Here is a 26,399-nt window from a genome sequence, read left to right on the forward strand (position 1 = left end):
TATTTGAGAAGTGTGATTATGTACTTTAAAAAATGTACTATACTGTAATGCATGCACACACCAGAGGTGGAGTTACGGTTACATATGCTTTCTTAATGTTGGTATTTCCTGATTTTTTTGGGTGTTTAAGCATGTAATGTATTAATTCTTTTAGTATATGTTTTTTTTCTTTAATAGATCATGGGGTATATAGCTCTCTATGCACACAAAAACAGATATTACATATCTCTGAAAATGCAGCTCATGAGGGTCTCCTATTGTGCATGTTTCTGATTCTGCATTTTGTGACTTTTGGCTGAAATAGAAAAACTGTCTCTGAGCTTTGCCCTCTTGTCTCCAATTTTTTTTACACCATCATAGTAGTTTTTTTTAGTAAAAATGCACACACCAGACATTACTGATATAGTTATCACTCAATTGCTTACAGCAAATTAGTTCAACAGAAAACTAGGTTAAAGATTCAAAATATTGACTACTGTCACGATTACAGGGCCTCCTCTTGTCTGGTCTCTCTGAGTGCACCCCCCACAGGTGATAGGCCTTATGCCTTTACCTCTCCTGGAGTGATATCCTGAGATTTTCCCACACGCAGACTGGTCTTTGGGTTACAGTATGCCATGGATCCACTGTGGTTACTCCAGCAGGTCCAAACGGGTTCAGCACTTGCTGTTCTTCCCTTGGGGAGCTTATAACCAGTGGTAAACACAGTGATGAGAAAACATTAAACAATACCTTGATTTAAGAGGGTTAACTGTAGGAATAAAGCATAACATAAGAGAAAAATATTTTAAAACAATACATAGGCTTGCATACAGACTATCTTACCTAGAGGCTTGCCATCATTTGTCAGAGACTGTAGGCAGGCCTCCCTTTGCTGTCTCTCCCAAATAACTGACCTGCCTTTCCTTGAGAGCAAATCACTTTCATCCAGCTGCAGACCCTTTGTCTCAGTTTCCCCTAGGCTTGCATCCTGCTGCCCAAACCAGTTCATTGAGCTCCACTGGGAAGTCAAGCCAGCATGCTCCAGGCCAGTTTTCTTGGTAACAATCCCCAAGTGTTTGTGAGGGGTGTCTTATCCCGAGCCATTGTTTCATTTTCCTGTTTGTTTCCCTACAGCCCTGTTGATTTAACCCTGTGTAGTCCTACAATAAACATTCCAATAATTAGGTCACAATACTGTATTCATAAATTAGTACAGAGCAATCTCATGTCCTTCACAAGCACATAAAAGCAGAAGATTAAAACAAAATGTCTAGTCCTTCCACATCTTTTTTTCAGTTAGAACAGTTCCATTTGAAAATTCACTTGAGATTTTTTTTTTAAATAACTCAACAAAATTGCAAACAGCAGAAGCAACGTTATATTGAATTTAAACAGTACACATTCCTCTGTAATATAAATGTTATTGAGAGACTAAATAAGGTGCAGAAAATACCTTTAAAGGTTCTTTAAATTAACAGCACTTGTGTCTTGAAAGGAAATTGCAGAAATTTTTTTTTAAATTTTGCTTCATCCCTTTAAAAAATAGCTTTCCAAATTGTTGATGGTTTGGCAGCTGGGAGGGTGACGTCAGCTCGCTCTTTGTGAAAGATCTGCTTTCTTTTAAACAGCCTTATGGCATTTCATCAAGTTTTGGTGATTCAGCTGAATTAAAAACCAACTGTATTTGAGTCTAAATTCCCCTAACTGCTAAACCAAACATATTCCTTTCCAAGGAGTCATCGCTAGATGGCCTGTCTTCAAGAAGCACTGAAATTCTATATCCCACAGAATCAGAATTAAATGACACAGTGGAAGAAAATGTACCCTTTAATTCAGAGTTGTCAATTGGAATCTGTCAGTACCCTCTGTATTATCTCTTAATCTGACTAGCTAATTCATTATTGAAATGCGGAGTTTTACAAAATCTTGTAGATTATTTTCAGGGAATCACTTTCTCCTCTTCTTGGATAAGAAACTTGAAATTTGTTTTCTTCCAGTGAATTTAAAAGATAGGGTTTGTATCCAAAAAAAAATGTTGATGGGTGGGGTTTTTATATTGAAGAAACTTTCACCTTCATTTAAAATTCCAGGCTTACCATAAACTAAAACTTCAAAGGCATAATAAAACTGTAGGCCTGCTAATTGTACTCAGTTTTTTTGGAGAAAAAACATGCTTAAAGGCAGAAATCCAAGACTGGGAAATTCAGAGTTATAAAACCATTTGTAACTTTTCTTCAAGCTCTTACTCGCTCTGGGCAAAATTAATCAAAATTTACATTATTCTCCTTGCCATTTGAAAAAAGGCATTACCTCATACATTACACTATTAATTGCCAAAATAAATGGTTGCAAACTAAGAGGTTAGGTCTGCTCTATGGGGGTAAGGGGTGGAAGCAGAATGCTCATAAAGTCTATTATGAAGGAGAAACCACTTCATTTCTGGTAATACTGTATACATTGACATTAATTCATAATGAATTGCATTAGAATGGCTCTAGCATTATATAATATATCTATCCGAATACCAAAAAAATTCATCTTGATTAAGGGACATTGTAGACTCCTTTAGGCCCCAGCTTTTACTTACTATGGCTGGGTGACAGAAGATTCTATGAGTCATTACAGAACAGGATTGATTTCTGCATGTTCTATTCCTGATGATCACGAGTTTTGCAAATAATAAATGGGGGGTGGAGGTGGGGACACAACCCCCTCTTAATGTAGTCACTCAGTAGCCGCTTGTATGTGCAGCAGGTATGTTTGTGGATGAGCAATCTGCGTGCTTTGACTAGGATAAAGACACTTAATTTCTATGCCAGATTAATACTTGGCATCCACCTTTCAAAGAATCAAAATATGAACAAAAGCCATTATTTTAGTGTAATCAGCTGCTTTAGTTGACTGTTTGAAATGGGGAAATGATCCAGAATAAATAAACAAAAAACCAGTTCCATTCTCTGTGCTTCCCAGAACATAGAATCATAGAATATCAAGGTTGGAAGGGACCTCAGGAAGTCATCTAGTCCAACCCCCTGCTCAAAGCAGAACCAATCCCCAACTAAATCATCCCAGCCAGGGCTTTGTCAAGCCTGACCTTAAAAACCTCTAAGGAAGGAGATTCCACCATCTCCCTAGGTAACCCCTTCCGGTGCTTCACCACCCTCCTAGTGACATTTTTTTTCTAACATCCAACCTAAACCTCCCCCACTTCAACTTGACACCATTATTCCTGGTTCCAAACAAACATCTGTTTGTTTGGAAAAGTAAAATGCACCAAATGCTTGTCAGCTAGCCTGTGTTGCCCTATTCTTACCGAAATACCACAAAACTAAATGATCTATCATTTGTTACAAGGCATTGCCTTACCTGTCCCCAGTGTCTTAGTTTGAGCCATTGTCCACCAGAGGTACTGAAACTGCAGCACCCCCTGGCTGAAGTTGTTTCCATCCTATACAGGATTTGTAGTGTGGTTCAATGGCTCTCAGCACCCCTGCTATATAAATTGTTCTAGCACCTCTGTTGTCCATCATTCCTGTGGTCACCAAGATCCCATTCTTTTTTTCCTTGTAGTTCCACTTCACCATTTGTCATTTATGGGTAGCAGTGTCTTTCCTTTTAATAATACTAAGCATTTACATAGTGATTTGCATCTTCAGAATGGTTCATAAACATTAACCCTTACAGTTCACCTGGGAGATAAATGAGTGTTATCCCTGTTTCCGAAATGAGGAAATGGAGGTAGAGAGGGTAAGTAACTTGCCCAAGACCACAATGCCCGAGCTGTGATAAGAGTTCTTAGCTTCTGGTTCTGGGCATAGAATCATAGAATATCAGGGTTGGAAGGGACCTCAGGAGGTCATTTAGTCCAACCCCCTGCTCAAAGCAGGACCAAATCCTGAATTTTTGCCCCAGATCCCTAAATGGCCCCCTCAAGGATTGAACTCACAACCCTGGGTTTAGCAGGCCAATGCTCAAACCACTGAGCTATCCCTCCTCCCATATATCACTAGACCACACACTTCTTTATTGCCAGTATATACTGTAACATTTTATACTTTTATACATATCTCAATGTATAAAAACTGTAGTTTTTTTTTCTAGTGTTTTAAATTGTGCCAGGTAAAATGTAATACCCTGAGTGAAATCCTCGCCCCATTGAAGTCTGTGGGAGATTTTCTGTTGACACCAGCAGGGCCAGGACTTCACCATCTATGTTTATTATTCTATTTTCAAAGATCTAATCAATGGCAAAAAAAATTTGGGGAGCAGAATAATTTGAAAAAAACTGAATGTTTTTTATATGTTGATATGCCCCTTGAAGTTAAGCTTCAGAGAACTCACAGCCTGTAGTAGACCAGGCTGGTGCTGTTAATCTTCTATTCCAAATCTTTCATCTAGACTCAAAACGGCATGGTGTAACAACTATAATCACCATGAAAGAGTGATGAATAGTGGGATTTGAGTCTAAGTATCCAGAGTTGTAGTTCAAGTAAATGAGGTAAAATAGTTTGACTTCATTGTATAGCACACAGCTATGTGTTATCAACATGACAGTAAGAAATTATAGTCTGGATAATGAGCAGAGAGCCTGATCGGTTCCTTCAGAATCAGTATTCCATTAATTCTTCAAAGGTCAAGGTCATGCTGTTCTTCAAATAGTCTTATTTTAATAAAGTAACCGAAAATCTCAGAGTTTTGCAGAAAATTCATTATCACCATAAAGTAGCAAAAAGGTCAGAAAATGTCTTTCCTCAATGAAGTAGCAAAAATATCTTATTTCTTTAATAATTCATTGCCTTAGAGGAGCCAAGAAGAGCCCTTGACATTTCAGCTTCCTCCTCCTTCAGGGGAAATAATTGTTTCATATATCATGGAATAAAAAAGACTATTAATAAAAAATACACACAAACTTTGCTAGCCTGGGAGCCATTGCATTTACAAAAGAGTATATTATAGTGGGCTGGGGGTTCTAATGAGTTTTCAGCTTTCATCTGGGATGAGAAGTCATCTGCACTCCCAATGACACATGCAAAAATGTTTTAAAGAAATGTATCGGAAAAGAGAGGAGCAGAGAATTTTCATACAGCTGTAAATGGAATGGGAAAACCATTGCTGGCAAAGAACTATTGAAATCTTGAACGAATGAATGGAAACATTCTGGAAATAATTTTTTACCAGCATTAACAGAAAAACTGTAGGTTTTAAATGATTTAGCAGAAGAATAAAAATTATAAATATTTTTATCTGCGTTTCTGTAGAGAATAGCAGTATTGTAGATGGCACAGATCTATTCTAGTCCAGATGGACTTAGTACCTTAAACCTTCCAGAATATATACAACTTTTTGGACATTGTATCTTGGGTCACCAATTTTTGGGAAATGTTTGTGATACATAGGGAAGGGATTGGTGTGTTATGAAGTTTAGACTGTCCACACAGGCTCTATTGTTCTTTAAACTGTGGCTCTTTTGGAAGCAGTAACCATGAAGAACCTATTTTGCTGTCATGCTGATGATTGTTTATTCTCTTACATAGAGAGAACATTAGGTAAATATTTTATAATCCAAAGTTACCATAGAACTTTTATCTTTAGTTTTATTAGGAGTTTTCCTGTAGCATCTTATAGGAAGAAAAAATCTCTTAGCTAGAAGTAATTTATTAGTCTGCTTTTTATAAATTTTAAAATATATATATACATTAATATCTATGTAAAACAGATTAATCACAAACTAGATGCTATTTTTACATTTTAAACTGTTTAAATAGTGGTACTGTATATAATATCAAAATGGCTATAATCGCAAAATGTCATTCAGTTATTAAACTCCGACACTAGAAGTTTTTAATTTAAAACTAACTTTTTCCATTGTAAAGCACTTTCTTGTGTCTCTGGATTTCCTTATAGATTTTATTTCAGAAAGGATAGGTTTTCAATGGACTCAATTGTAAATGAGTTATACAGGGCAAATGTAAAGTTTATCATAAGAAAATATTTCAAGACATGCAGTAGGGGCCAAAGGCTGATCTCACTGAAGTCAACAGGAGTCTTGATATTGACTTCAGTGGAACTAGGAATTGGCCTCAAACTGATAGCTGAAGCTGGAAGAAAGTGCAGGCTTTGTTATACAGCCAATTTTTATTTAATTCTCATTAAATATACAATGATATCTTTTTTAACAACTGTTTTTTCTACAGCTGACATTTTGATGCCTATTTTCCCTCCCTTCGCAAAAACTCCCTTAATAAGAATGTACCCTAGTTGCAGAAATAAGAATTCCATATTAATTTCAGGCAGAAGGAAATATATTGTAGAGGTGTTACAAAGCCTATATTTCAAGGAATGACAGGTTAAACATTTATACATCACATATTTGTCTATTGTTTAGGTTGTAATTATTGCTATATATTAAAAAAAAAAATCTATACTCTGCTTAGGATTCTGAAAGCATCCCCATTAAAGAAGAAAGAATAATTCCCCTAGGTTAAGTCTCCTGCTCATTCATTTGTGGGAACATTTTCCAGAGCACAAATAGGAGATAAGTGCCCAACTCCTACTGACTTTCAATGGGAGTTAAGCACCTAATGGCCATTTGAGTTTTTGAAAATATCCCCCTCTATTTCATCTGTTTAAAAAAGCTGTTTTTTGTTTGTTTTTTTCTCCATCATGTTGTGCTCTAGCCTTTGCTTAGTTAATGTGTACTGATACTGTCTTTGTCCTTCCTTGCGTCCCATATTCTTTTCTTCCCTTTTGTTTAATTAGTTCCCTCTTTTCTTTAGGGATCTTGCTTGCGACTTTGTGCTGCTCATCTCAGAGGCACAGTGCACAGCTTGCAGCCCAACGGCCAGGACACCGTGGGCTAAGGTAGCATTAAGCCAACGTTGTGTATACCCAATTCTGGGCCACCACCATAATTCTGAGAACGTGATGGCTGCTCCCTAAGTTTCAAGTGCCTGTCTCCAGCTTTCTATGAATGGCAGTGCAGCCCACAATTCCTGCAGTGCTATCTGTCCCCTTGCATCACTCACATGCTTGTTCTGCCTGCTGTGTGTCCCTATTCCCAGGCTTGTGTCAGGATCTTTGTAGGCCAGCATAAAGTTACCTTCTGCAAAGCCTGGGCCAGGGGAAATTCTTCTCTGGCCAGATCTGAGGCTTTAACAGCCGCTTTACACTGCCACAGCATAAAAGATCTGTAGCAGAGGACAGAATTCCTCACCCTGTCTTGTATACCTTTATTGGGAGGCACCAAGCGCACCCAGCAATAGTGCTGTGAAAATAATAAACAAATGAGACATGAAAAAGGAGTTCAGTTTCTCAAATTATAAGTAGAAGACACTGTAATAGTCAAAAGCGCACTTGGTATCAAATCTCTCAGATCTGCAAATGTTGGTTGCTCCCACTGTCCTTTAATTTTTAATTTTCTTTCGAAACTTAATCTTGCTTTTGTCTCACAGATAAGTGTTTATGTTGAGTGAGGTCATCTGAGTGGTTGAAGATTTCAGTGATGGGATAAATTGTATTACTACATAAGGGCATGTATTCAGGTCCTTTGAGGAGCTTGGAAGAGATCAGATTAATATTCGTATTCTTATAGAAATGAAAAATGCAATACTTGGCACTTCTGAAGTTTTCACAGTTTTAGTCTGGAGCTGACATTAGACAAAACTTGTGTCCATTTAATTAACATATGTTTTCTTCTGCTCACATGGCAGGAAAAATCTCATGTTACTGTAAAGATTGTCAGTGCGTAATCCAAAAGCTAAACTACCCAAGGAAATTCAAGTAAAATGGCAGTCCAATGTTAATTCAGTTTGTTGCCTTAATGGAAGTGCTAGCTTTGGCTGTGTACAGAATTGTGATGTATGTGTACAATAAATGCCTGTAAAGTTCAAATGACAGGGCTGTGTGAAACTTTTCAACTGCCAAAATGATCTTACATTCTTTAAGAGGTTTGGTAGAATCCAGGATTTTGGTTTGGGCCTGTTTCTTAGGCTATCAGAAGTTACATGTCTAAACCACCAAGAGCCTCTATGAGACTGTAACAAACACACATATATATACACACACACTCTCTCAGAGCAATGAGAAATAACTACCATGTTAGCTGAAAAATATATATTGTAAAGTTCCCAGTAGATTTCAGCAATTCCCCATACCGTGTCATTCAGTGAAGGAGGATGAAGCCTTGGTTTTCTCAGATTGATGACTAGTAGCAATTTATAATTGTGGATGCATTGTTTGTATTTGGTCCTTTAGAAGATGCTTGCATGTGTGTGCATCAACAGGGAGCCTACATTTTCCACAGTTTACTGATTCATGTGGTTGCAAAGAAAGTATTTCTGGAAATAATTGCTGTCTTTTTTTCCTTTCTGCAGTAATTTTAAAAAAAAAATTCACATTATGGATCTAACATAAAATGGACAACAACTTCTCTGGTGCTCAGAGTGCTGTAAATTCACTGCTTAATGGGCTAGTGTCTCTAGAAGACACACACATAGTTAAGAGTTAAATTTCAGAAGACAATTAAGAAGTTCAGAGTCAACAAAGCACGGAGTCCTTAATATTAGCACACATGCACACACTCCTCTGAACATTTTCAGAAGTGACTTCAACTTCTACAGAATTGTGAGCGCACGCGCGCACACACATGCACAAACCTATATTTATGTGTACAAATTAGGTAATTATGTCTCTAGCCACCTGATTTGTGCAAGCAAACACCTATCTTTGAGCATTTAAATTTGTAAGCACAAAATTAGAGGCTGGCTGAAAAACTGGTGTTTTTTAAAGTTTTCGTTTTATGTTTTCTCCTCCCTCAAGGTTTACATCCCTCCTGGAATCAACTAGAGGCTCTAAGGAGGAGGGAAGTGAGCCCTTAATTTTTTCTGCACACAATTGCCCAGGAATTGTTCAAAAGACAAAAAATGGGTTAACACATTTGCTCTCTTTTTGCATTTGTATTTTTTGTGGGAATTTAAGTTACTTACCTAGAACAGTCCTGTTTCACACAGCTGAGCTACTCCAATCCTTGTGCCTATGTTGTTAAATATTGCACTAGCCATCCAAAAACAATAGGCTAACTGAAGTATGTAATATACAGAAGAGGATCCATTCTCACCATGCCATTACTCTCGAGAGCCCAGCATTTGATGTGTTTTATACCCAAAAAAAAAAAAAAATTAATGGGGGTCAATGTAGCTGGGAGACAATGTCAGAATGTATCTTACCAGAGAGAGAGAAAGAGAAAGTGAGAGAGAGAGCTCTAATTGAGAGCATATGTAGGGCTATGGAAGAATGAGGCGATATTTGGGCTATTTATATATATAATGATTCATGTTCTAGAAGCATGTTTAAAACAATGTAAATCAAGTGTTTTGTTAAAGGGAAAGGTGAAATAGGAGGTCCAGTTCCAAACTGGGTCACTGGAGGGAACTATTCATTTGGATTGCCATCTGGCAGACAGTAGCATCATTCTAGAAAGTATGGTGAATGGGTGAGTGAGAGCAGAAAAAGCAGACGTGAGAAGAAAAAAGGAGTGAAATGTATAGGCTAGTGAGGGTGTGGGGAGAGGACTGGTCCTTCAATTTGCCTGGGGGACTTCTCCCTTTTATTGCGTAAACCAGTGGTTCTCAAACTGTGGGTCAGGACTCCAAATTGGGTCATGACCCCATTTAATTGGGTCACCAAGGGCTGGCATTTGCCTTGCTGGGGCCCAGGACTGAAGCCCGAGCCCCACTGCCCAGGACTGAAGCCCAAAGACTTGGGCCCTGAGTGTGGGGGGAGGGCTCAGTTAGCAGGCCCCCCCCCACTTGGGGCTGAAGCCCTTGGGATTTGGCTTCCCCTCCCACCCATGCCAAGAACGGTGGGGCTCTGGCTTTGAAACCCCCCCCCCACACACACACACACACACACACACTTGGGGTGGCAGGGCTTGGGTGGGCTCAGACTTCAGTTCCCCCTCCTGAGGTCATGTAGTAATTTTTATTGTCAGAAGGGGGTCAGGGTGCAATGAAGTTTGAGAACTCCTAGAGTAAACTATTGTACAGTCAGAGAAGCTCAGTCCAAAGAAGGTGGAGGTTCTTCTTTTTCCTTTATGCCGTTTTTCCTGGTGAGGGTCATGGCGGCAGCAGGTTCCAGCTCTTCCTGGGGTATCCCACAGTGTTCCCAGGCTAGCTGGGAGATATAATCCCTCCAGCATGTCCTGGGTCGGCCTTGGGGCCTCCCAGTAGGCCGTGCTCAGTAGAGTTCCAAAGGAAGCCTCGTAGGGGGTATGCTTACCAGCTGTCCAAACCACCTCAGCTGGCTCCTCTCAATCCGGAGGAATAGCGGCTCTACTCTGGGGCTCTCCCAAATAGCAGAGTTCCTCACCCTGTTTCAGAGCGTAAGCCCAGCCACCCTGCGGAGAAACCTCATTTCCACCGCTTGTATCCGTGATCTCGTCCTTTTGGTCATTACCCAAAGTTAATGACCAAAGAAGGTTCAGAGTAGAAAACAGTTCTTCTGAACCTTGCATGGAATGCAGACCCCAGCACCAGGAAGCTAAAGAGCACCAGGAAAAGTCATTGTGAGTGACTCATTTAGTCTTGTTGCAATAAAATTTGTTCTACTTCTCAAGTGAGTGTTTGTATCTATATATTTATTGCAATCTCTTTACAGTCCAGAGCAGGGGTGAAAGTAAGTTGAGCAACTTACCGATACGCTGGGGCCAGCTCAGAAGGGGCAGGGCCTAGGGCAGAAGGGGCGGGGCTGAGGGGGTCAGAGCCAGCCCCAGCCCACCCTGTAAAGTAATTGCCCCCCCGCTTCTCCTCCTCCTCCTGCTCCCCTCCCCCACCGGGGTAGCAGCAGCAGCCCGGGGTTCTGGGGGCTATTTAAAGGGACAAGAGCTCCCCTGCTTCTACTGCCCTGGTCCTTCAATTAGCCACCAGAGCCCTGGGGAAGCAGCAGGGCTCCAGCAGCTATTTAAAGGACTGGGGCGGCAGAGGCAGCTGGAGCCCCAGCCCTTTAAATAGCCCCTGGAGCCCCCACTACCCCAGGGCTCTGGGGGCTACTTAAAGGGCCCGCGGCTCCCCTGCTTCTATCGCCCCTGTCCTTTAAATACCCCCCGGAGCCCTGGAGTAGCAGCGGCGGGGCTCCAGCGGCTATTTAAAGGGCTGGGGCGGTAGAAGCAGGGGAGCACCGAGCCCTTTAAATATCTGCCAGAGCCCCGCAGCCGCTACCCCAGGGCTCCAGCAGCGGGGCTCTGGAGGCAATTTAAAGGGCCTGGGGCTCCAGCCACTGTTGGGAGCCTCAGGCCCTTTCAATTGCCCCCTGTGGAAGCTGGGCTGCCCCAGTATGGTGCACCGGCTTTTGCCGGTACGCCGTACCGGGGCATACCAGCTTACTTTCACCTCTGGTCCAGAGTGAAACACATTAGAAATGGGGTTGGAGAGCACTTTAAACACTGAATTATTTCATCTTTCATGAGTTCGTACCTTATCTCTCTCACTTAATAACCCCCTAGATCCATTACTTTGCCTTTTTCTAGCAGAGTGGACAGATCTTCCACCCCAGCTTGTCCCCTTCCTTGCCACCCACCCACACGTACATTTTTGCATGCTTTATTGTGCAGTGACTAAATGGGTGAAATATTCAGCATTGTGCTGATTATTACATTGCTTCAAAAATATTTAATTTTCCAGCCCAATCTTAGAAAAGAGCTGTTTACTTCAAAAGGAGATCTCTGAACTGAGACATAAAAAGAGCAAAATTATCTGCTTTTACAAGTCCCTTGCATAACGACAGCGTCTCCTGACAAACAAAGGACGCTTGTGACAAATACTAAATGCACAACATTTCAGACACAATTATAATGATCAAAAAGATTTGAATAGGATATGCTCCATGTCAAAGTCCAAGAAACACTTCAGAAAGGTCTAATTCTTATTACAGTTGCATATGGATTAAACCGCATCTGTTTATGCATGTATAATATTCTGATTCTTAGCAGGATTAACTCCACTACAGTACGCATTAAATTGTGCAGTGAGACATAAATTAATATTGGGTAGCCTCTTACTTGCTAAAACTTACTCACATGAGCACTGATTTCTGGGTAGCTAATCACATAAGTAAATTTACTCTTGGTATAAGTGTTTGTGTTTCAGTACATCTGTGTCTCCATCTTTTTTTCACCTTTTTGCTTGTTAATCCATTTATAGTCCAATTGATAGTTACTGTGTTTATACAAATCTCATTTTTCCAAAGTTTTTATTAGCCAGTTACTGTCTTGGGTATTTAAGAGCATGAAATTAGCTCAACATTATATTGTAGTGCATGGAATCAGGTGCCTAATAAAATCCAAAGACCCTACTGGTACGTGTAATTTCTGTTATGAAACTTACACATTTCATAACCGTAGAATTTTTGTCATTTTTTTAACCGTTTTTGCAGTTACAGTTCTTTCTGTTTTGGAATGATTTGGAGTTTTTTATTAGTGATGTCTTTAATGGTAAAACAAAACTTTGCAATAGGCCAATCAGGTGCCAGACTAAAAGTCTATTTTCATAATTAGATAAGAAAGTATTGCTTTGTGTTTCAAGTGCTCATGTACAGTTCTCCAAAACGTTAAATAAAACAGTGTTCCTTATTTTGGATATTGCCAAATAAAATGCAACTACTTTTGTTTTCTGGGTTAGTGCCTGTTTCTTCAAGTAGCTGAGTATCTCTGGCAAACACCCATGAATCCTACTGAAGTCACTTCAACATCATGCAAGATCAGGCACTTGTTTTTGTAGTCAAGGTGAAATAAAATAATAAAGTGCATAATAGGGGTGAGGATAATTTACCCAAACTTCAGAAACCGTTTTTAATTTGGCTCTCTGAAAAAGGAACATATTTACTGCAGTGCACATGCCCTGTCATGGGAAAATAGCTTCTAACAGTACACAATGTGTTTGAATCAGAACTAAAAAAATATAAATAGCCTCCCAAAACAATCTTGCTTTATTTACTTTTATTTTTGCTAACTTTTGTCATGTAAATGAGCATATAATCAGTGATTTAATGCTCTCACAAAATTATGTGAAATGGGTATCAGATGATTAAATACTAGACTACTGTTTGTTGTATCAGATTAGTATCAAGATAATACATCAAGCCCCTCTACATGTCATAATACACAAGTATAGTAATCTAGCATATCATGATTCAGATCTAACTTGATCTGTCTTTTGCCATCTTGTGGTGTTTTAATAAAACCAGGAAGCTACTTTTATTGCACAAGAGAGTTTGGTGGACAGCCTCGTGCCCATGTTCATTCCCGTAATGCAGGAGAGCTGGATTTGATTATTCGTCTCATTCTCTTACTATTGAACATGAACCAAAAAGGCTCCCAATCATCTGCTTGCACATTGAGGGTAAGGCTCTCACCTTGTTGTTCATATTGCTGATCATAGGTAGAATATGAACATCCACTGTTCTAATCCCCTTACATATAAATAGTAAAAGTGAAGTTTTGGGAGAAAAGGAGGCCATGAGTCTAGCCACCTGTTTGACTAGTTTGTAGCCTGTCATTTTTTCCTGCAAGTGCTTATGTAGCTCTTTCTAACAATGCGTTCTTGACCACAGTCTCCACTGCTGTCTTTGGACGTCCATTTATTGTTGTTGTTTGTTTTATTAACCCAAAGAACTTACAGAGTAAAAATTTTAAAAGCACCTATGCAATTTAGGCTTGTAAATGCCATTTTGAAAAGTGACTTAGGCATTTTAGAGCCTAAGACTTCCTTGACTTGCCATGTCAATCTACGCCCCAAACTGCCTAAACCATTTATGAAAAATTTACCCTCAGCTGAAAGATGCAACAGAGAGATGAAGGTTAGGAGAAGGAGGACAATAAACAAGTGGTCAAGGTGACCATCTAATGGATCTTGCTAATATAATTCTTGATAACACAACTGTGTTCTTTTTTTAGTCTTCATGTTAAGTATCCACTGTGTAAATCAATTCCTCGTGAACTCTTGGTCTTCTCTTAGCTTCACTTCATTTCCTCTTGTTGGATATATCAGATGATAGCAGAACCTCCAGACCTTTTCCCATCCCTGCTTATAACTCTTCATTATTCTTGTTGCATTCTCCTTTACCTTTTTCATTTCTTTAATATCCTGTCTGCAGTGTGGTGCCTGCAACTGTGCACAGTTTTTGATGTATGATCTCCTATTTTGGGTTCTGTTCTGGCACAGTTCTTATTCAAAATATATGATATATTAGGCGACTGGAGGAGATAGTGAAGTGATTTGGGTTGTGGTGCTGTCATTGTGTGAGTTCTACACAATTCTACGTCTGAAGGTATGCAGTTCCGTCTTTCCTTCTCGCCCAGAGGATGCAATGTGTGTGGCTTTCTCAGTGACCAGCAGAGATACTGAATTGAATACATGTTCATTCAGACATATTGCAAAGAAGAACAAGGTGTTGATGAAGGAAGCAACTTCATGGCAGGGGTTGGTCTCTGCACACCCTTTGCCAATAAAATTCACAATGTAGGGGGTGCTCTTATATCCCAAGTTCTGAATATCCCAGGAGGCATTTATCTTGACACTGACTGTTTTTCTCTCATCTAGGTCTTTGTCACCTGCAGATTGAAATACTCCTGTTTGCGCTACATGAGGCTACATTTGAACATATACACTCTATACTGGCTTCAGAATATAATGGCTCATATGGGTCTAACTATAGGGATCATGTTACATCTGTGCACCCTAGATTGCATTAGCTTCCTGTTTGCTGCTGGGTACAGTTCAAGTGTTGATTATGGCTCTGTAAAATATCATGTGGTTTGGGTTCCTGCTATCTGCGAGACTGCCCCTCTTTCTCCTTGTTGCTCATTACTTGACAAAAATTAAGTAGAATAATAGTTTAGGTGGTAAAGGTGGCCTTTTACCTCTACAAACCACCCTGCCTAGTCACCACATATACCATACTTTGCCAGAAGCTAGGAATGGGCAACAGGGGATGGATCATTTGATGATTTCCTATCCTGTTCATTCTCTCTGGGGCACCTGGCATTGGCCACTGTCTAAGACCCAGTGTCGCCATTCCTGTGTTCTTACTTCTGGAATGTTTGGCAGATCCAGTTCTATCTGATTAATGTCTAAATCTTGAACAGTAGGAAAAATGCAGCTCAGGATTTACGGGCTTGATCCAAAACCCACTGAAGTCCATGGAAGTCTTTCTATGGACTTCAGTGAGCTCTGGATCAGGCTCCGGTAGATTCACAGTAGTCTGCAGAGCCTGTGAATGGAAAAATATTACCTCTGATTTTGCACCATTGGGGAGCAACTCTTTCATTTAATAATGCCATATGAGTAGGTGTTTCAAACCCTGAGAAGACAGTAAAATGGTTTAAATGAGAACAGCAGCTGTGATGTGCAAAACCCTGGATCTATTTTAATGGAAGCAACAGGAGAATGATCCTGTTACCATTTTTATGAGAACCTGTGAAGCTGCTGAATACAATCGGGATTTCTTGGGCAATTACAATGGTGTGATAACTCTAACACTCACTATTGGAAATACTAGTAGATACTCTCACTCCCTTCTGATTTCATACACAAGTGTTTTTTGCCAGTCTCTGACTTTTGTTTTAATGGATCTCCTCTGTGGTTGTTATGAACTACTTATTATCTCCTGATCAGAAAGAGCATGAAGGTTATGTAAATCACTTTTCAATGACAACTATTTCTTTTGGAAAAAATCCCAGTGACTCTATAAACTCTGGTTTTATTTAAAGGTCCCTTTCAAGTATTAAATAAGAGACTGCTCTGAGATTTAGCAATCCATTCATCCCTCTTAGCAAAAATATTGGTACAAATTTAAAAAAAAAATTGTGAATCATTGATAATGGCTTGGATCAGAGTCCCAGCATAATGTAAAGAAGTTGTAATTACAAGGTGAATTTATCTTTTCTGGATTTGGTAATTGTCAGGCAGTGTCTGGCCTTTCAAAAGCCTATCTTTCCATTAATTCAGGTAACTTGCTGATTTTAGTCTCTATTAAAAAACACGGAAGAAGAGAGATCACTGTTAAAATTATAACTTTAAGTAGTTTTGATTTTTGTTTTCACACTTATTAGCCCATGTCAGCTAAAGATTAAGGACTTGATTGTGTTTGGCCCTGCATGGTATGTGAAAGTTTTATCTCACTCTCTACTGGCTAAGGATCTGAATCTGTGTTGGGGGAGTGTACAGTGCATCCTAGCCAAAGGTGTGGAGGTCCACACACTCTGGACCCTGCGATATCTCACTAGGGCTCCTCATCTTCCTCAAAGCATGGCTGACCCTAAATAGCTCAATAGTAATGCTTTGTTGATCTATTTGCCCAAGCAAAGAGAGCTGTGGCACGCATACCTCTTATCTTTCCCTTCTATCATTAGTCCACTTTAAGTGGTTTATACTGTACTGGGGAAAGATTTTGATCTCCTGTTTGGATCTTATTATGAATTACTTGGAAATAGGTGAAGATATTGAAAAAAGAGTAAACGGGGGAGAGAGGATCACGTAACCAGAAAACCTGGCAGAAAATTTCAACGAGCTGATGTAATTTTCTCTATTAGTCCAGGAGTCTTAATATATAGAGATGACCTGTAGTTACTAAGGGAATCCCTGAGCATGATGCACGTGGCAGACTATCCCGAGGGAGGGAAGGGAAGGAGAGAGAGATGGGGGGAAAAGGGAAGACGATGATGGCATCTCTAGCACTTGCTGGAATTCATTAAATGCACTTTATGTAACTGGCCTCGAACAATAGCACCTGTCTAGTATGTGTCTTAGATGTGTTTCCAGTTTTTATTGGAAAGACTGACAGTCAATTTGGAATCCCCTCTCATCCTGGATTTCAGTGGTTTTTCATAATATGCACTCTTCAGGTTTTTAAACTATGACAGGATCAGTTCTGAGGTTATGCTAGAACAGAAACAGATCTAAAATAATTGCTTTATTCTCTCTTCCATCAGCTGGTTTGTGATGAAGTTTATGGCCTTTTATGATTATATTTTTCCCTGTCATATAGTTGTCTGTGGTTGTATTGTATGGGAATATTATATTACTACAAACTGTGGAAAATGGTAATGATTTGCACCTTTTCTCTGAATAAATCCAGTGCACATTCCAAAGGTGGATAAGTGTTACCATCCCTACTTCATAGATAAGGAAATGGAGGTATAAGCTTAGTCTGCTTCTGCTTTCCACATTGGACACCAGTTGTATCTAGCTCATTACAAATACAGAAGTTTGTTGTTCAAACCCCATTGCCTGCAGAGACATGGCTCATCTGACAGCCATTTTGGATCAACTCTTAGGACAGGCTCCCTTTCCAAACTAAGTATTAAATTAACATTATTTCCTCCTACTCCAAAACTATTCTCAAAACTCCCAGATTTATTCCTTACACACTGGAATATGAGCCCACACTGCATAGGAATACAGTGTGCCTCAAGCAATGTTTTTTTGGACCCTCTAACTTATGTGGTTGGGATTTCACAAAATGCCATGTTAGAGAAAACTGTAGTCTTTGATCTCTTGCCATTTAAAAAACCTCTCCTCTCAGCATGGTTCATTCTCATCATCTTAATCACAGACTGAAGGATAATATTTTAGGTTAGTTTTCCTGTTCTTTCATAGATGTACTGGCTATTTATATCTCAGCTCTTTAAGATTCTACCAATTACTTGAGCTAGCCTTATGTTTAGGGAGAGAAAAGGGGTGGGGAGAATGAGTCATATACATTCACTACATCTCTTGTAAGTGTCCTGTATACACACTGATATGTGAGAGACTGTATCCATAGTACATTTTTAAAAAATGAAATCTTTCACTTTTATCTGCTGGCTAATCTTTTTATGACTGAAGAGTAGAGAACAAAGTTCTAATTAATATTCTCTATAATTATTTTTATCACACTTTAATGAATCTCCATCTACAAATTTATATATTGGACTGGGTGACAAGGAATTTGAACTTTGGTTCAAAAGAGTTGAAGTTCAGATTATCTCTCTTCTCTGTCCTGTAAATCCACTCAGAATGGGCATTGACTATTCTGAAATTTTTTATGTAAATTGTCACAGCATATTTGTCTGAGTTGTTTTGTTTGCCAATTGAAAGTCTAAAGATTGAATCAATTTGAAACAAGTCATAAGGAATATAAACAGTAAATGAGGAGAGAGATTTGAAATTTCCAGCCTGGATAATAAATACCATGTGTAGTGCTTTTCTTCACCATTTTCTGATTCAATTTGTGTCTGGCATACTTTTTCTTACACTCCAATTTCACGTTGAAAAGGTCCAGAGAAGGGAAATGAAGACTTTCACAGGCACGATGAGACACAGAGAAAAAGAGGTGACACAAACCAGAATAACTGAGCCTGGAAAGAAGCATTAGAGAGGACTTGACTGAGATATTTAAAGATATAAAAGGTAGTCCCTTCATAACTGGATCAGTCCCTTCCTCTCTGCATCCACTAAATAATATCAGAAGAACCAAGAGGTTACTCAGTTATTTTAAATGGTCAGTAATTTAGAATAATTAAAGGAAATTATACTTTATGGAGCATATATGATGTGTGTGTGGAATTTCTGGACATCAGAAGCGACAGTCAAATACCATGAAAAGATATTAAGAGTTGGATAAGTCTGATCAATAACTATAACGGTACATGCTAAAAGAACACAAATTACCTGTTGTTATGTGTATGCCGATCACTACAGAGGTCATGAAGGAATCATTCTCCCTATTCCCCATCTCGATAAAGCACTGCACACTTGGTTAGATGTACTGGGTTACCCAGAGTGCTGTAAATATACAGAAGTACATAGAAAGATTAGTTCTCTGTCTGGAAGAGCTACCAATCTAACCTGAACAAGGCATGGGACAAGAGCACCCATGGGACAGTGCAAAGGATTTGAAGTGGGGCTTCGAAGGAGGAAGGGGATGTGGAAAGTTTTTTTTCCCAAGCATAAGGGATGGCATGACAGATGATGCAAAATCAAGTGAAAAAAGATAACAGAGTGAGCAAGTAGGAGAGAGGGTAAGAAGGTAAAGTAAGGAGGTTTTGGAGTATTTTCACTGTCCTTTGAAGCATCAGATATTTGTCATTTCTAGAAGCAGGATGCTTGACTGGATATACCCAAGTGCTTCTTCTGTCTGGCAAATCCTATGTTCTTATAATGACAAATATTAATTATTAGTTGATAGTTCTGGTTTTTAATGTAAAATTGTACAAATATAATTAAAATATAATCTAGGGGTCAGTTACGTTGGTATTCATCTATAGTAACTCCACTGTCTTTAATGGAGGTATTCTAGATTTATATTGCTGTAAATGAGAATCAAGCCTTGAGTGAATACCTGATTTGTTTCCTAGATTACACTGATATAGTTCGTTGTTATCTGTGTGGATAGCCATTGCCAATGTTCCTGTGTCGGTTTACTCTATCCTTCTCTTATCCTTAACTTTTAAAGTTCTTTTTATGTTAGCAATGCTACCACATGCTTTGTGTGAGTTTTGGCTCTGATCTCTTTGGAGAAACCACTTGTACAGGAAATGGGATTGTTTTTTGAGATTTATTTTAAAGTTATGATGATGCTGTATATGTAGTTTTTAAAGGTACAGTAAAACCAAAATTTTAATATTGAGCTATTCAGTATTCTTATCATCTGTGCAAGGACTTACAGCTGCAATTTCCCCACACGTTAAGACCAATGTACCCAAAAGTCTTTCTGCAAATTCACTTGTGCACATAAACATGTAGATAAACAATTTTTTTGGTTCATTCAAAATTGACTGGTTGGCTCACATGTGTTTTATAGGATTGTATATTAGCAAGTTGAATTATGATGTTCCAATCAATTACACTTATAAGCTTTTATAAAAAGAAACACCTGTTCTGGTCATCATTCAGGCTTTTGTTTACATAATTTACTCAATTGTGCTTTTTTTGGACTTCTAAACTCAAGTGTGTGTATTTTGAAATGGTAAAGTAAAATATGAATCATGCTAGTAATTCAACACCTAAATTTTAAAGTGACTAGCATTTTTGGATGCCTTGATTTTTTTATGTACAAGTTGACACATCTTAGAATAGAATATCAGGGTTGGAAGGGACCTCAGGAGGTCATCCAGTCCAACCCCCTGCTCAAAGCAGGACCAATCCCCAATTTTTTCCCCAGATCCCTAACTGGCCCCCTTAAGGATTGAACTCACAACCCTGGGTTTAGCAAGCCAATGCTCAAACCACTGAGCTATCCCTCCCCCCAAAGGGGCCTAATTTTCAGAAGTGCTGAGCCACCTGCCCTCTGAAAATCAGGCCCCTTAAAGATCCAGATTAGGCTCTGAATATCATTAGTTACTTTTGAAACTTTAGGCCCAACAGTGTAAAGTTCATCTAATACAGACACTATGCACAGTAGTAGAAAAAAGATCTAGGGTAAATTTTCAGAAGTGCATAAGTGGTTTAGAAATCTGTGTCCCATTTTCAGAACTGACATAGGCACTTGGGAACCTAAATCCCACTGAGCTCCTAAGTTCCTAAATCGGTTTTGAAAATAGGATTTAGGCTCCTAAGTCAGTTCAACTAGGGATAAAATTTTCAAAAGTCCCTATCTTTCTTATATAGATACGCTATTTAAATGCTTTCTTTGGTTACCCATCAAATATCTACACCAAATATGTTATGACATTTGATACCAATATATTTGATGTAGCAGTAAATATTAAAACAGCAACTTTTGAATGAAACTTCACTTGTTTCTTATAACAGTGAAAATGCTATAGTGTCAAAAAACAGGCATTTTAGAGGAAAATAGTGCTGTTGGGGAATGCTCAGTTGGTGGGCTGTAGAGAAAGAGAGGCTCCTATTTGCAGTTACGATAATTGATGGTAGAGGGAGAATTTTGTATGGAGAAGGTGAGCTGTAGTATTTCACTCTCTCGAGACTGAATTATTGTAACTCCTACATCCTACATTTGTCAGGCAAAGCCCATCACACTCCCGTCCATCTTGTATACAAATAGTCCTCCACCACTTGCACAGGACTAGCAATGATGATACAAGAGTAAATGTCTAGACTTGGCAGAATTTGGTTTTTTTTTGTTTGTTTCTAAGTGTTTGGGTGGGGGGGATTGGCAGAAGCTCACCTGCAATAACAGAAGCTGAAGAATTTTATTTTGGAGGTGGCAGAGAATATAGTGGAGTGGGAGAGAAGGAGAAAGAAAGACTAATGCAGGAAGAAAGATCCAAGTGTGAGGGGACAAACTATAGGATGGCAAGGGTAGAGACCATATCAGTAATATTTATGCTTATCTTAATATTGCATCTGGTGCTTAGATACTGTAGTGCTTAGCATCTGATAAATGGACCATAGATAGATCTGTCACATAGCATATGCTGTTCTTGTATGAATATAGATCTCTCTGTAGCTGCAATTTCTGAAGAGAGTTGACCTGTACTATTTGTGAAACAACATACCTGACTGAGCAACAGATAATAAAGTTATTGGCACAAGATAAGAGTATTACAGTAGGTAGATTATGGCTGACAGAATTCTGTGTGTGTGTATAAATTATTCAAAATATTTCAAACAAGTTGTATTCAAGTTCATACTTTGTAGATGTGTTTGCTAAAGAGCCAAAAAGTTGCACTAATTGAAAGCTCATTTGGACTTGACTAGCAAAACAAAATTACTAATGAAATCCTGAACTAAACTAAAATACTTTTGTGTTCTTTAGAAATACACTTACCATAACTTGCAGTGAAAAATAATACATCATTTAATGGAATTTTTGTGTTTGAGCAAAAATTTTATTTTACAAAAGGTATATGTGCTATTAATTGATTTTATATCTCTATATCTGTGGATCTATTGATAAATATAAAATCAATTAAGAGTGCATATATCATTTTTTTAAATAAAATGCATTTTATATTGCCTCATGTGATTTACAGGATTTGTTCTCTGCTTAATCTCCAGTATTACTCTCAGCATCCAGTCTGACATAACAGTTATACCAGCTGTAACTCACATCCCACTGATTCTGTTTTGAGCTGTAGAGGCAAAAACCAACCACACCAGTCCCTGTGGCTCCCTAATTTGATAGTTTCCAACTCAAATGTTATAATAAAACTACCTCCTGAAAGATGCCACAGCATCAAACTGGGTTATCTTGACATCTCTTCGCGTCATTGTTTCTGATCTTATCACAAGAATTCCCTTGTAACGGTAGATGGTGGAAAACAAACACAGGCTGATACATAGCATCAATTTTTAAAATTTGGGTTCTCTGCTCTAAAATTGCACATGAACAGGCCGTTGCATATGCAAATACTGTATTTGCATGCAAACTGGTATTTCCACATGCAGCGACCTGTGTGTACATATAAATATGTTGTTTGCACAAACAATTTATGTGGGCATGCAAAGCTTTTGTATGGTTGAAGATCTGAGTTTTAAAATATTAGACAGTTATGTTAGAACAAGTGTATAAATAAATATCACGAATGTTAGAAATGGTAATCTTAACTCTGAACCTGTTTGTTTTTTTTTCTTTTAGTTTGTCAGTTCTATATTGTAGCATAGCCACTTATACTTATGTGGAATAAGTGTCTTGCAGAATACGTGTTTGTATTCCAATATTACGTTATATTGGTTTGTTTCCTAACAAAATCCTTAAATCTTTATAACTACAAAATATGTCTAAATCTATCTTATTGTTTCATTAAGGTCCTGGTATTGACAACAGGACATCTTCACCACAGGATAATTCTTTTCCATGGGACGATTCAATCTTCAATATATCCATACATGCTGCAATTCGACATGGAAAGTGGAAACTACTAACTGGGTATCCAGGTAATGAAATGATTTTTTTTTCCCCCTAGAGATTTACCTTCGCTGCCAGTTCATCCCATTTCATATGTAATAAACTTTGCATTTCCGTAATTTACTCTCTTTCTCAACTTTCATGATTTACTATGTAAAAACTAGGAGGGCGGAGCCTTGTTTAAAAGTAGGCAAATATTTACAATGTATTTCCTGAAGTCATGGTTTTTGAATCTGTGTTTGTGCTCACATTGCAGTGAGAAAACCAGATTCCTGGAGGCAACTTCAGCTGAATTTCTTTGAAATTAAACAAGTCATATTAAACACCAAATCCCAAGTATGAGGCTACTCTTTCCCTGGGTGTCTGAGATCTAATCCCTTATCTGCTCCTATTTCTGTAGGCTGCAGCCACTGGTTCCCGCCACCACCTTTGTTCAGTGAATCAAAGATTCTATCATCTGACCCACCAACAAAGAAACTTTGGCTTTTTGATGTTGTTAAAGATGCTGAGGAGAGAAACGACTTGTCTGAAAAATATCCTGGCGTTGTAAAAAAACTGCTCTCCCGGCTGCAGTACTACTATAAACACTCTGTGCCTGTGTTCTACCCTGACGATGACCCCCGTTGTGACCCAGCAGCAACTGGAGCCTGGGGGCCTTGGATGTAGACTACTACATTTGCAACCTGAAAATTGCGGACTCAGGGTTCTAGTCATATATTTTGACCTCATTTCTTTTTCCCTTTTAACTGTGATTTCATCCCTTGGGTTATTCAAATCTGCTGTTTCTTAAGCAGTATTGGGGATCTAATGTCACCCCCTAATTGTACTAGAAACACAGTTAAAATCATAAATCTCTCATTTTCGTGTTCTTTGTCAGTTATATGTCTTTAAAATGGAGGGTCAAAGCTGCTGGCCAGCTGGGAAATATTACTTCACTTGGAAAGTTCTAATGAGTCACAGAGGCAAGGCTATCCAGTTCTTTCATAGTTAAAGTCACATGTTTGATTTCATGCTTGCCAGTGGCCAGATCTTATAGAAGGCTAACACACAGGTTTTAAAAAAAAGAGAGAGAGAGAGAGAGAAGCCAGTTTATGAGTTCAGCTGTCATTACATTTTCTCAGCTTTGCCATACAAATCTGTCCAGTAATGGATGCATTCAGAAATCTCTGTGTAAAAGCCTCCTCCCACTGGGCAACAAAAGATCTAGCTATACACTTGTCCACTGTTGACATATGGTTAGAGCATTGGTTTGATTTTATGCCCACCTCGGCTGTGAGTACCAACTCTTTAGGGCTTTTGTGCCTTTGTTATCACAGCAGAGACTGCCTTCATCTAATAGCTTTCGGCCATCCCTTCATTTTGCATTGCCTTTTTCAGTTCATTTCTTCTTTCTTGTGCTTCGAAGTGCAGTTTTGAATTCTTGTGCAGGAGATTCAAGCGCTTTTCTTTGCCAGCTAAAGCACAATGTGGAGGTTGCAAGTGATGGCAGTACTGCTTCATCTATGTGGTGGCTATTGCATCAGCTTCACAAAGCTCCCAACTTCTGCTAATATCTCTTGAAGACCTTTTCTATTACATATCCCTTCTCTAAGGGCATTGCCAGTTATCTGTTTTGTACTGATGTAATGTTTCAAACTGGTTTTTTAGAGACCACTTTTAACTTTTCCATTAAAATTAGTGTTTTATTTTTTAGGTTCTAAGGGGTTTTTTTGTTGAGATTAATTATGTTTCTTGAGAAGCGTGAGTGTCTAAAAGAATTGATTAAGAGAGGAGAGGAGAAGTATTGCTGTACCCCATATATTTTATTTTTTAGAGGAATTGTAGCTGTGTTGGTCCCAAGATATTAGAGAGACAAGGCAATATATTTTATTAGACCAACTTCTGTTGGTGAAAGAGACAAGCTTTTGAGGTCAGTGTAAGGTCGAAAGCTTGTCTCTTTCAACAGCAGTTGGTCTAATAAAAGACATTACCTCACCCATCTTGTCTCTCTAGTTTTTAGAGATACTATTTCCATTTGTTATAATTCATTAATTATACATCTGGGGAAAGAAATAAAATACTTCTTATTAAAGGAAGCCTCTATGTTCATAGAATATCAGGGTTGGAAGGGACCTCGGGAGGTCATCTAGTCCAACCCCCTGCACAAAGCAGGACCAATCCCCAATTTTTTGCTGCAGATCCCTAAGTGGCCCCCTCAAGGATTGAGCTCACAACCCTGGGTTAAGCAGGCCAATGCTCAAACCACGGAGCTATCCCTCCCCAGCTAGCAAAGGTTCCACCTATTTGGCTCTTATTTCCACGTTTCAGTCAGGGCTTGTTGGTCAGTTTATCCTTCTGGAGATCATAACATCTCATTAGCAGAACACAAGGGAAAGAATCTAAGATATTTTCATTATTATCACTTTTAAGGTTTCTTTTCCCCAAAGATATCCTTAGGACTCTGACTACAAAAGTGTGTAAGACTAAAAAAACCCACTACTTTCAGCTCTCAGACAATAGCCACTTTTGACATGTACAGATGTCATCCTGACAGCTTTCGAGCTGACTGCAGGGCTGCCATTCACACTCATGATACCATGAAATAGATGATGAACTAATGGGGGAGAAAAACTGACTTGTTTGAACTTTCTTATCAGTTATGCTATCTATCTCCTAGTTTAAAAGGATTAAAGACTGTATAGCCTCAGTTGCAGAATTAAATATAATTGTTGCATGTTTGTTCTCCTTCCCTCCCTATTCCACAACCTACACTGTTACATCATGCTGATATGACTCCACCTACCAGGAAGAAGGAGGTAAGCAACTGTCAGTCACTCAGCCTTCCGCTATTGTCCTCACTGTTTCCAATCTAAGACTTCTATTATATTTTAAAATCTTAAAATTCATCATTTACTCAGCTATTATGTCAGATAAAAATATCCTACACTATTTTTTTCTTTTGGTTGATTCCTCTTAAAGCCTTCAAGTTGACCTGACTTAGGGGGGAAGAAACTGGCTATCATATTCAAGCTGGCAGCAGCAAAGGAAAAGATTTTAAACTCTCCATTGAGCTGTTTCATTTCTTGAAGGGCAGATTTCTTTCTACATGTTGTGGTTTCTTGAGTAACAATCAAAAATACAAGCATCATGATCCCTCAGAAGAAAACTTCATTTCATCGCCTTCCAAGCCTTCCAGTCCTTGCTTGATCCAACAAAACTCTATAAATGTTTCAAAATTGAAAGGCGCTTTTTTGACACATTAAAAATAATTATAACATTTTAGAAAAGCAATTGCACTTCAGGAAATGTGGTTATGCTGGCTACCCACGATTGTGCATTACTACTTACTTAAAGAGATATAAGATGAAGGATGGGCAAGGCCCAGGACAAGGAAAAGAACTTGGGAGATCTGGATCCTATTCTTGAGTCTATGGTCCCAGGCTCCTCTGGGAACAATCTGCTTAGAGTAGAGGAAACTCTGATATTATTTTTTTTTAAATAGACTTTTCTAGGAATTCTTTAAATAGGGCTGGAAGGAAGCCGCCTGCTTACTTCTCAAAAACTCATCGCAGAAAAAGCTAGGATTTTAGCCATCA

At 38.7% G+C, this 26,399-nt stretch overlaps 1 protein-coding gene across 2 annotated transcripts in view; it reads left to right on the top strand.

The window, feature by feature from the left end:
* Positions 1–23,692, top strand: part of ARSB (arylsulfatase B) — a 98,218-nt gene extending 74,526 nt beyond the window's left edge. For both annotated transcript variants that reach the window (XM_074952674.1, XM_074952675.1), the window contains exons 7-8: positions 22,725–22,853; positions 23,225–23,692. In XM_074952674.1, the coding sequence (XP_074808775.1) occupies positions 22,725–22,853; positions 23,225–23,490 (395 nt within the window). In that variant the 3' untranslated portion in view covers positions 23,491–23,692. The remainder of the gene's footprint in view (positions 1–22,724; positions 22,854–23,224) is intronic.
* Positions 23,693–26,399: the final 2,707 nt, after the last annotated feature.

The sequence above is a fragment of the Natator depressus genome, chromosome 5 (genome assembly GCF_965152275.1).
Source record: "Natator depressus isolate rNatDep1 chromosome 5, rNatDep2.hap1, whole genome shotgun sequence".
Classification (NCBI taxonomy): domain Eukaryota; kingdom Metazoa; phylum Chordata; order Testudines; family Cheloniidae; genus Natator; species Natator depressus.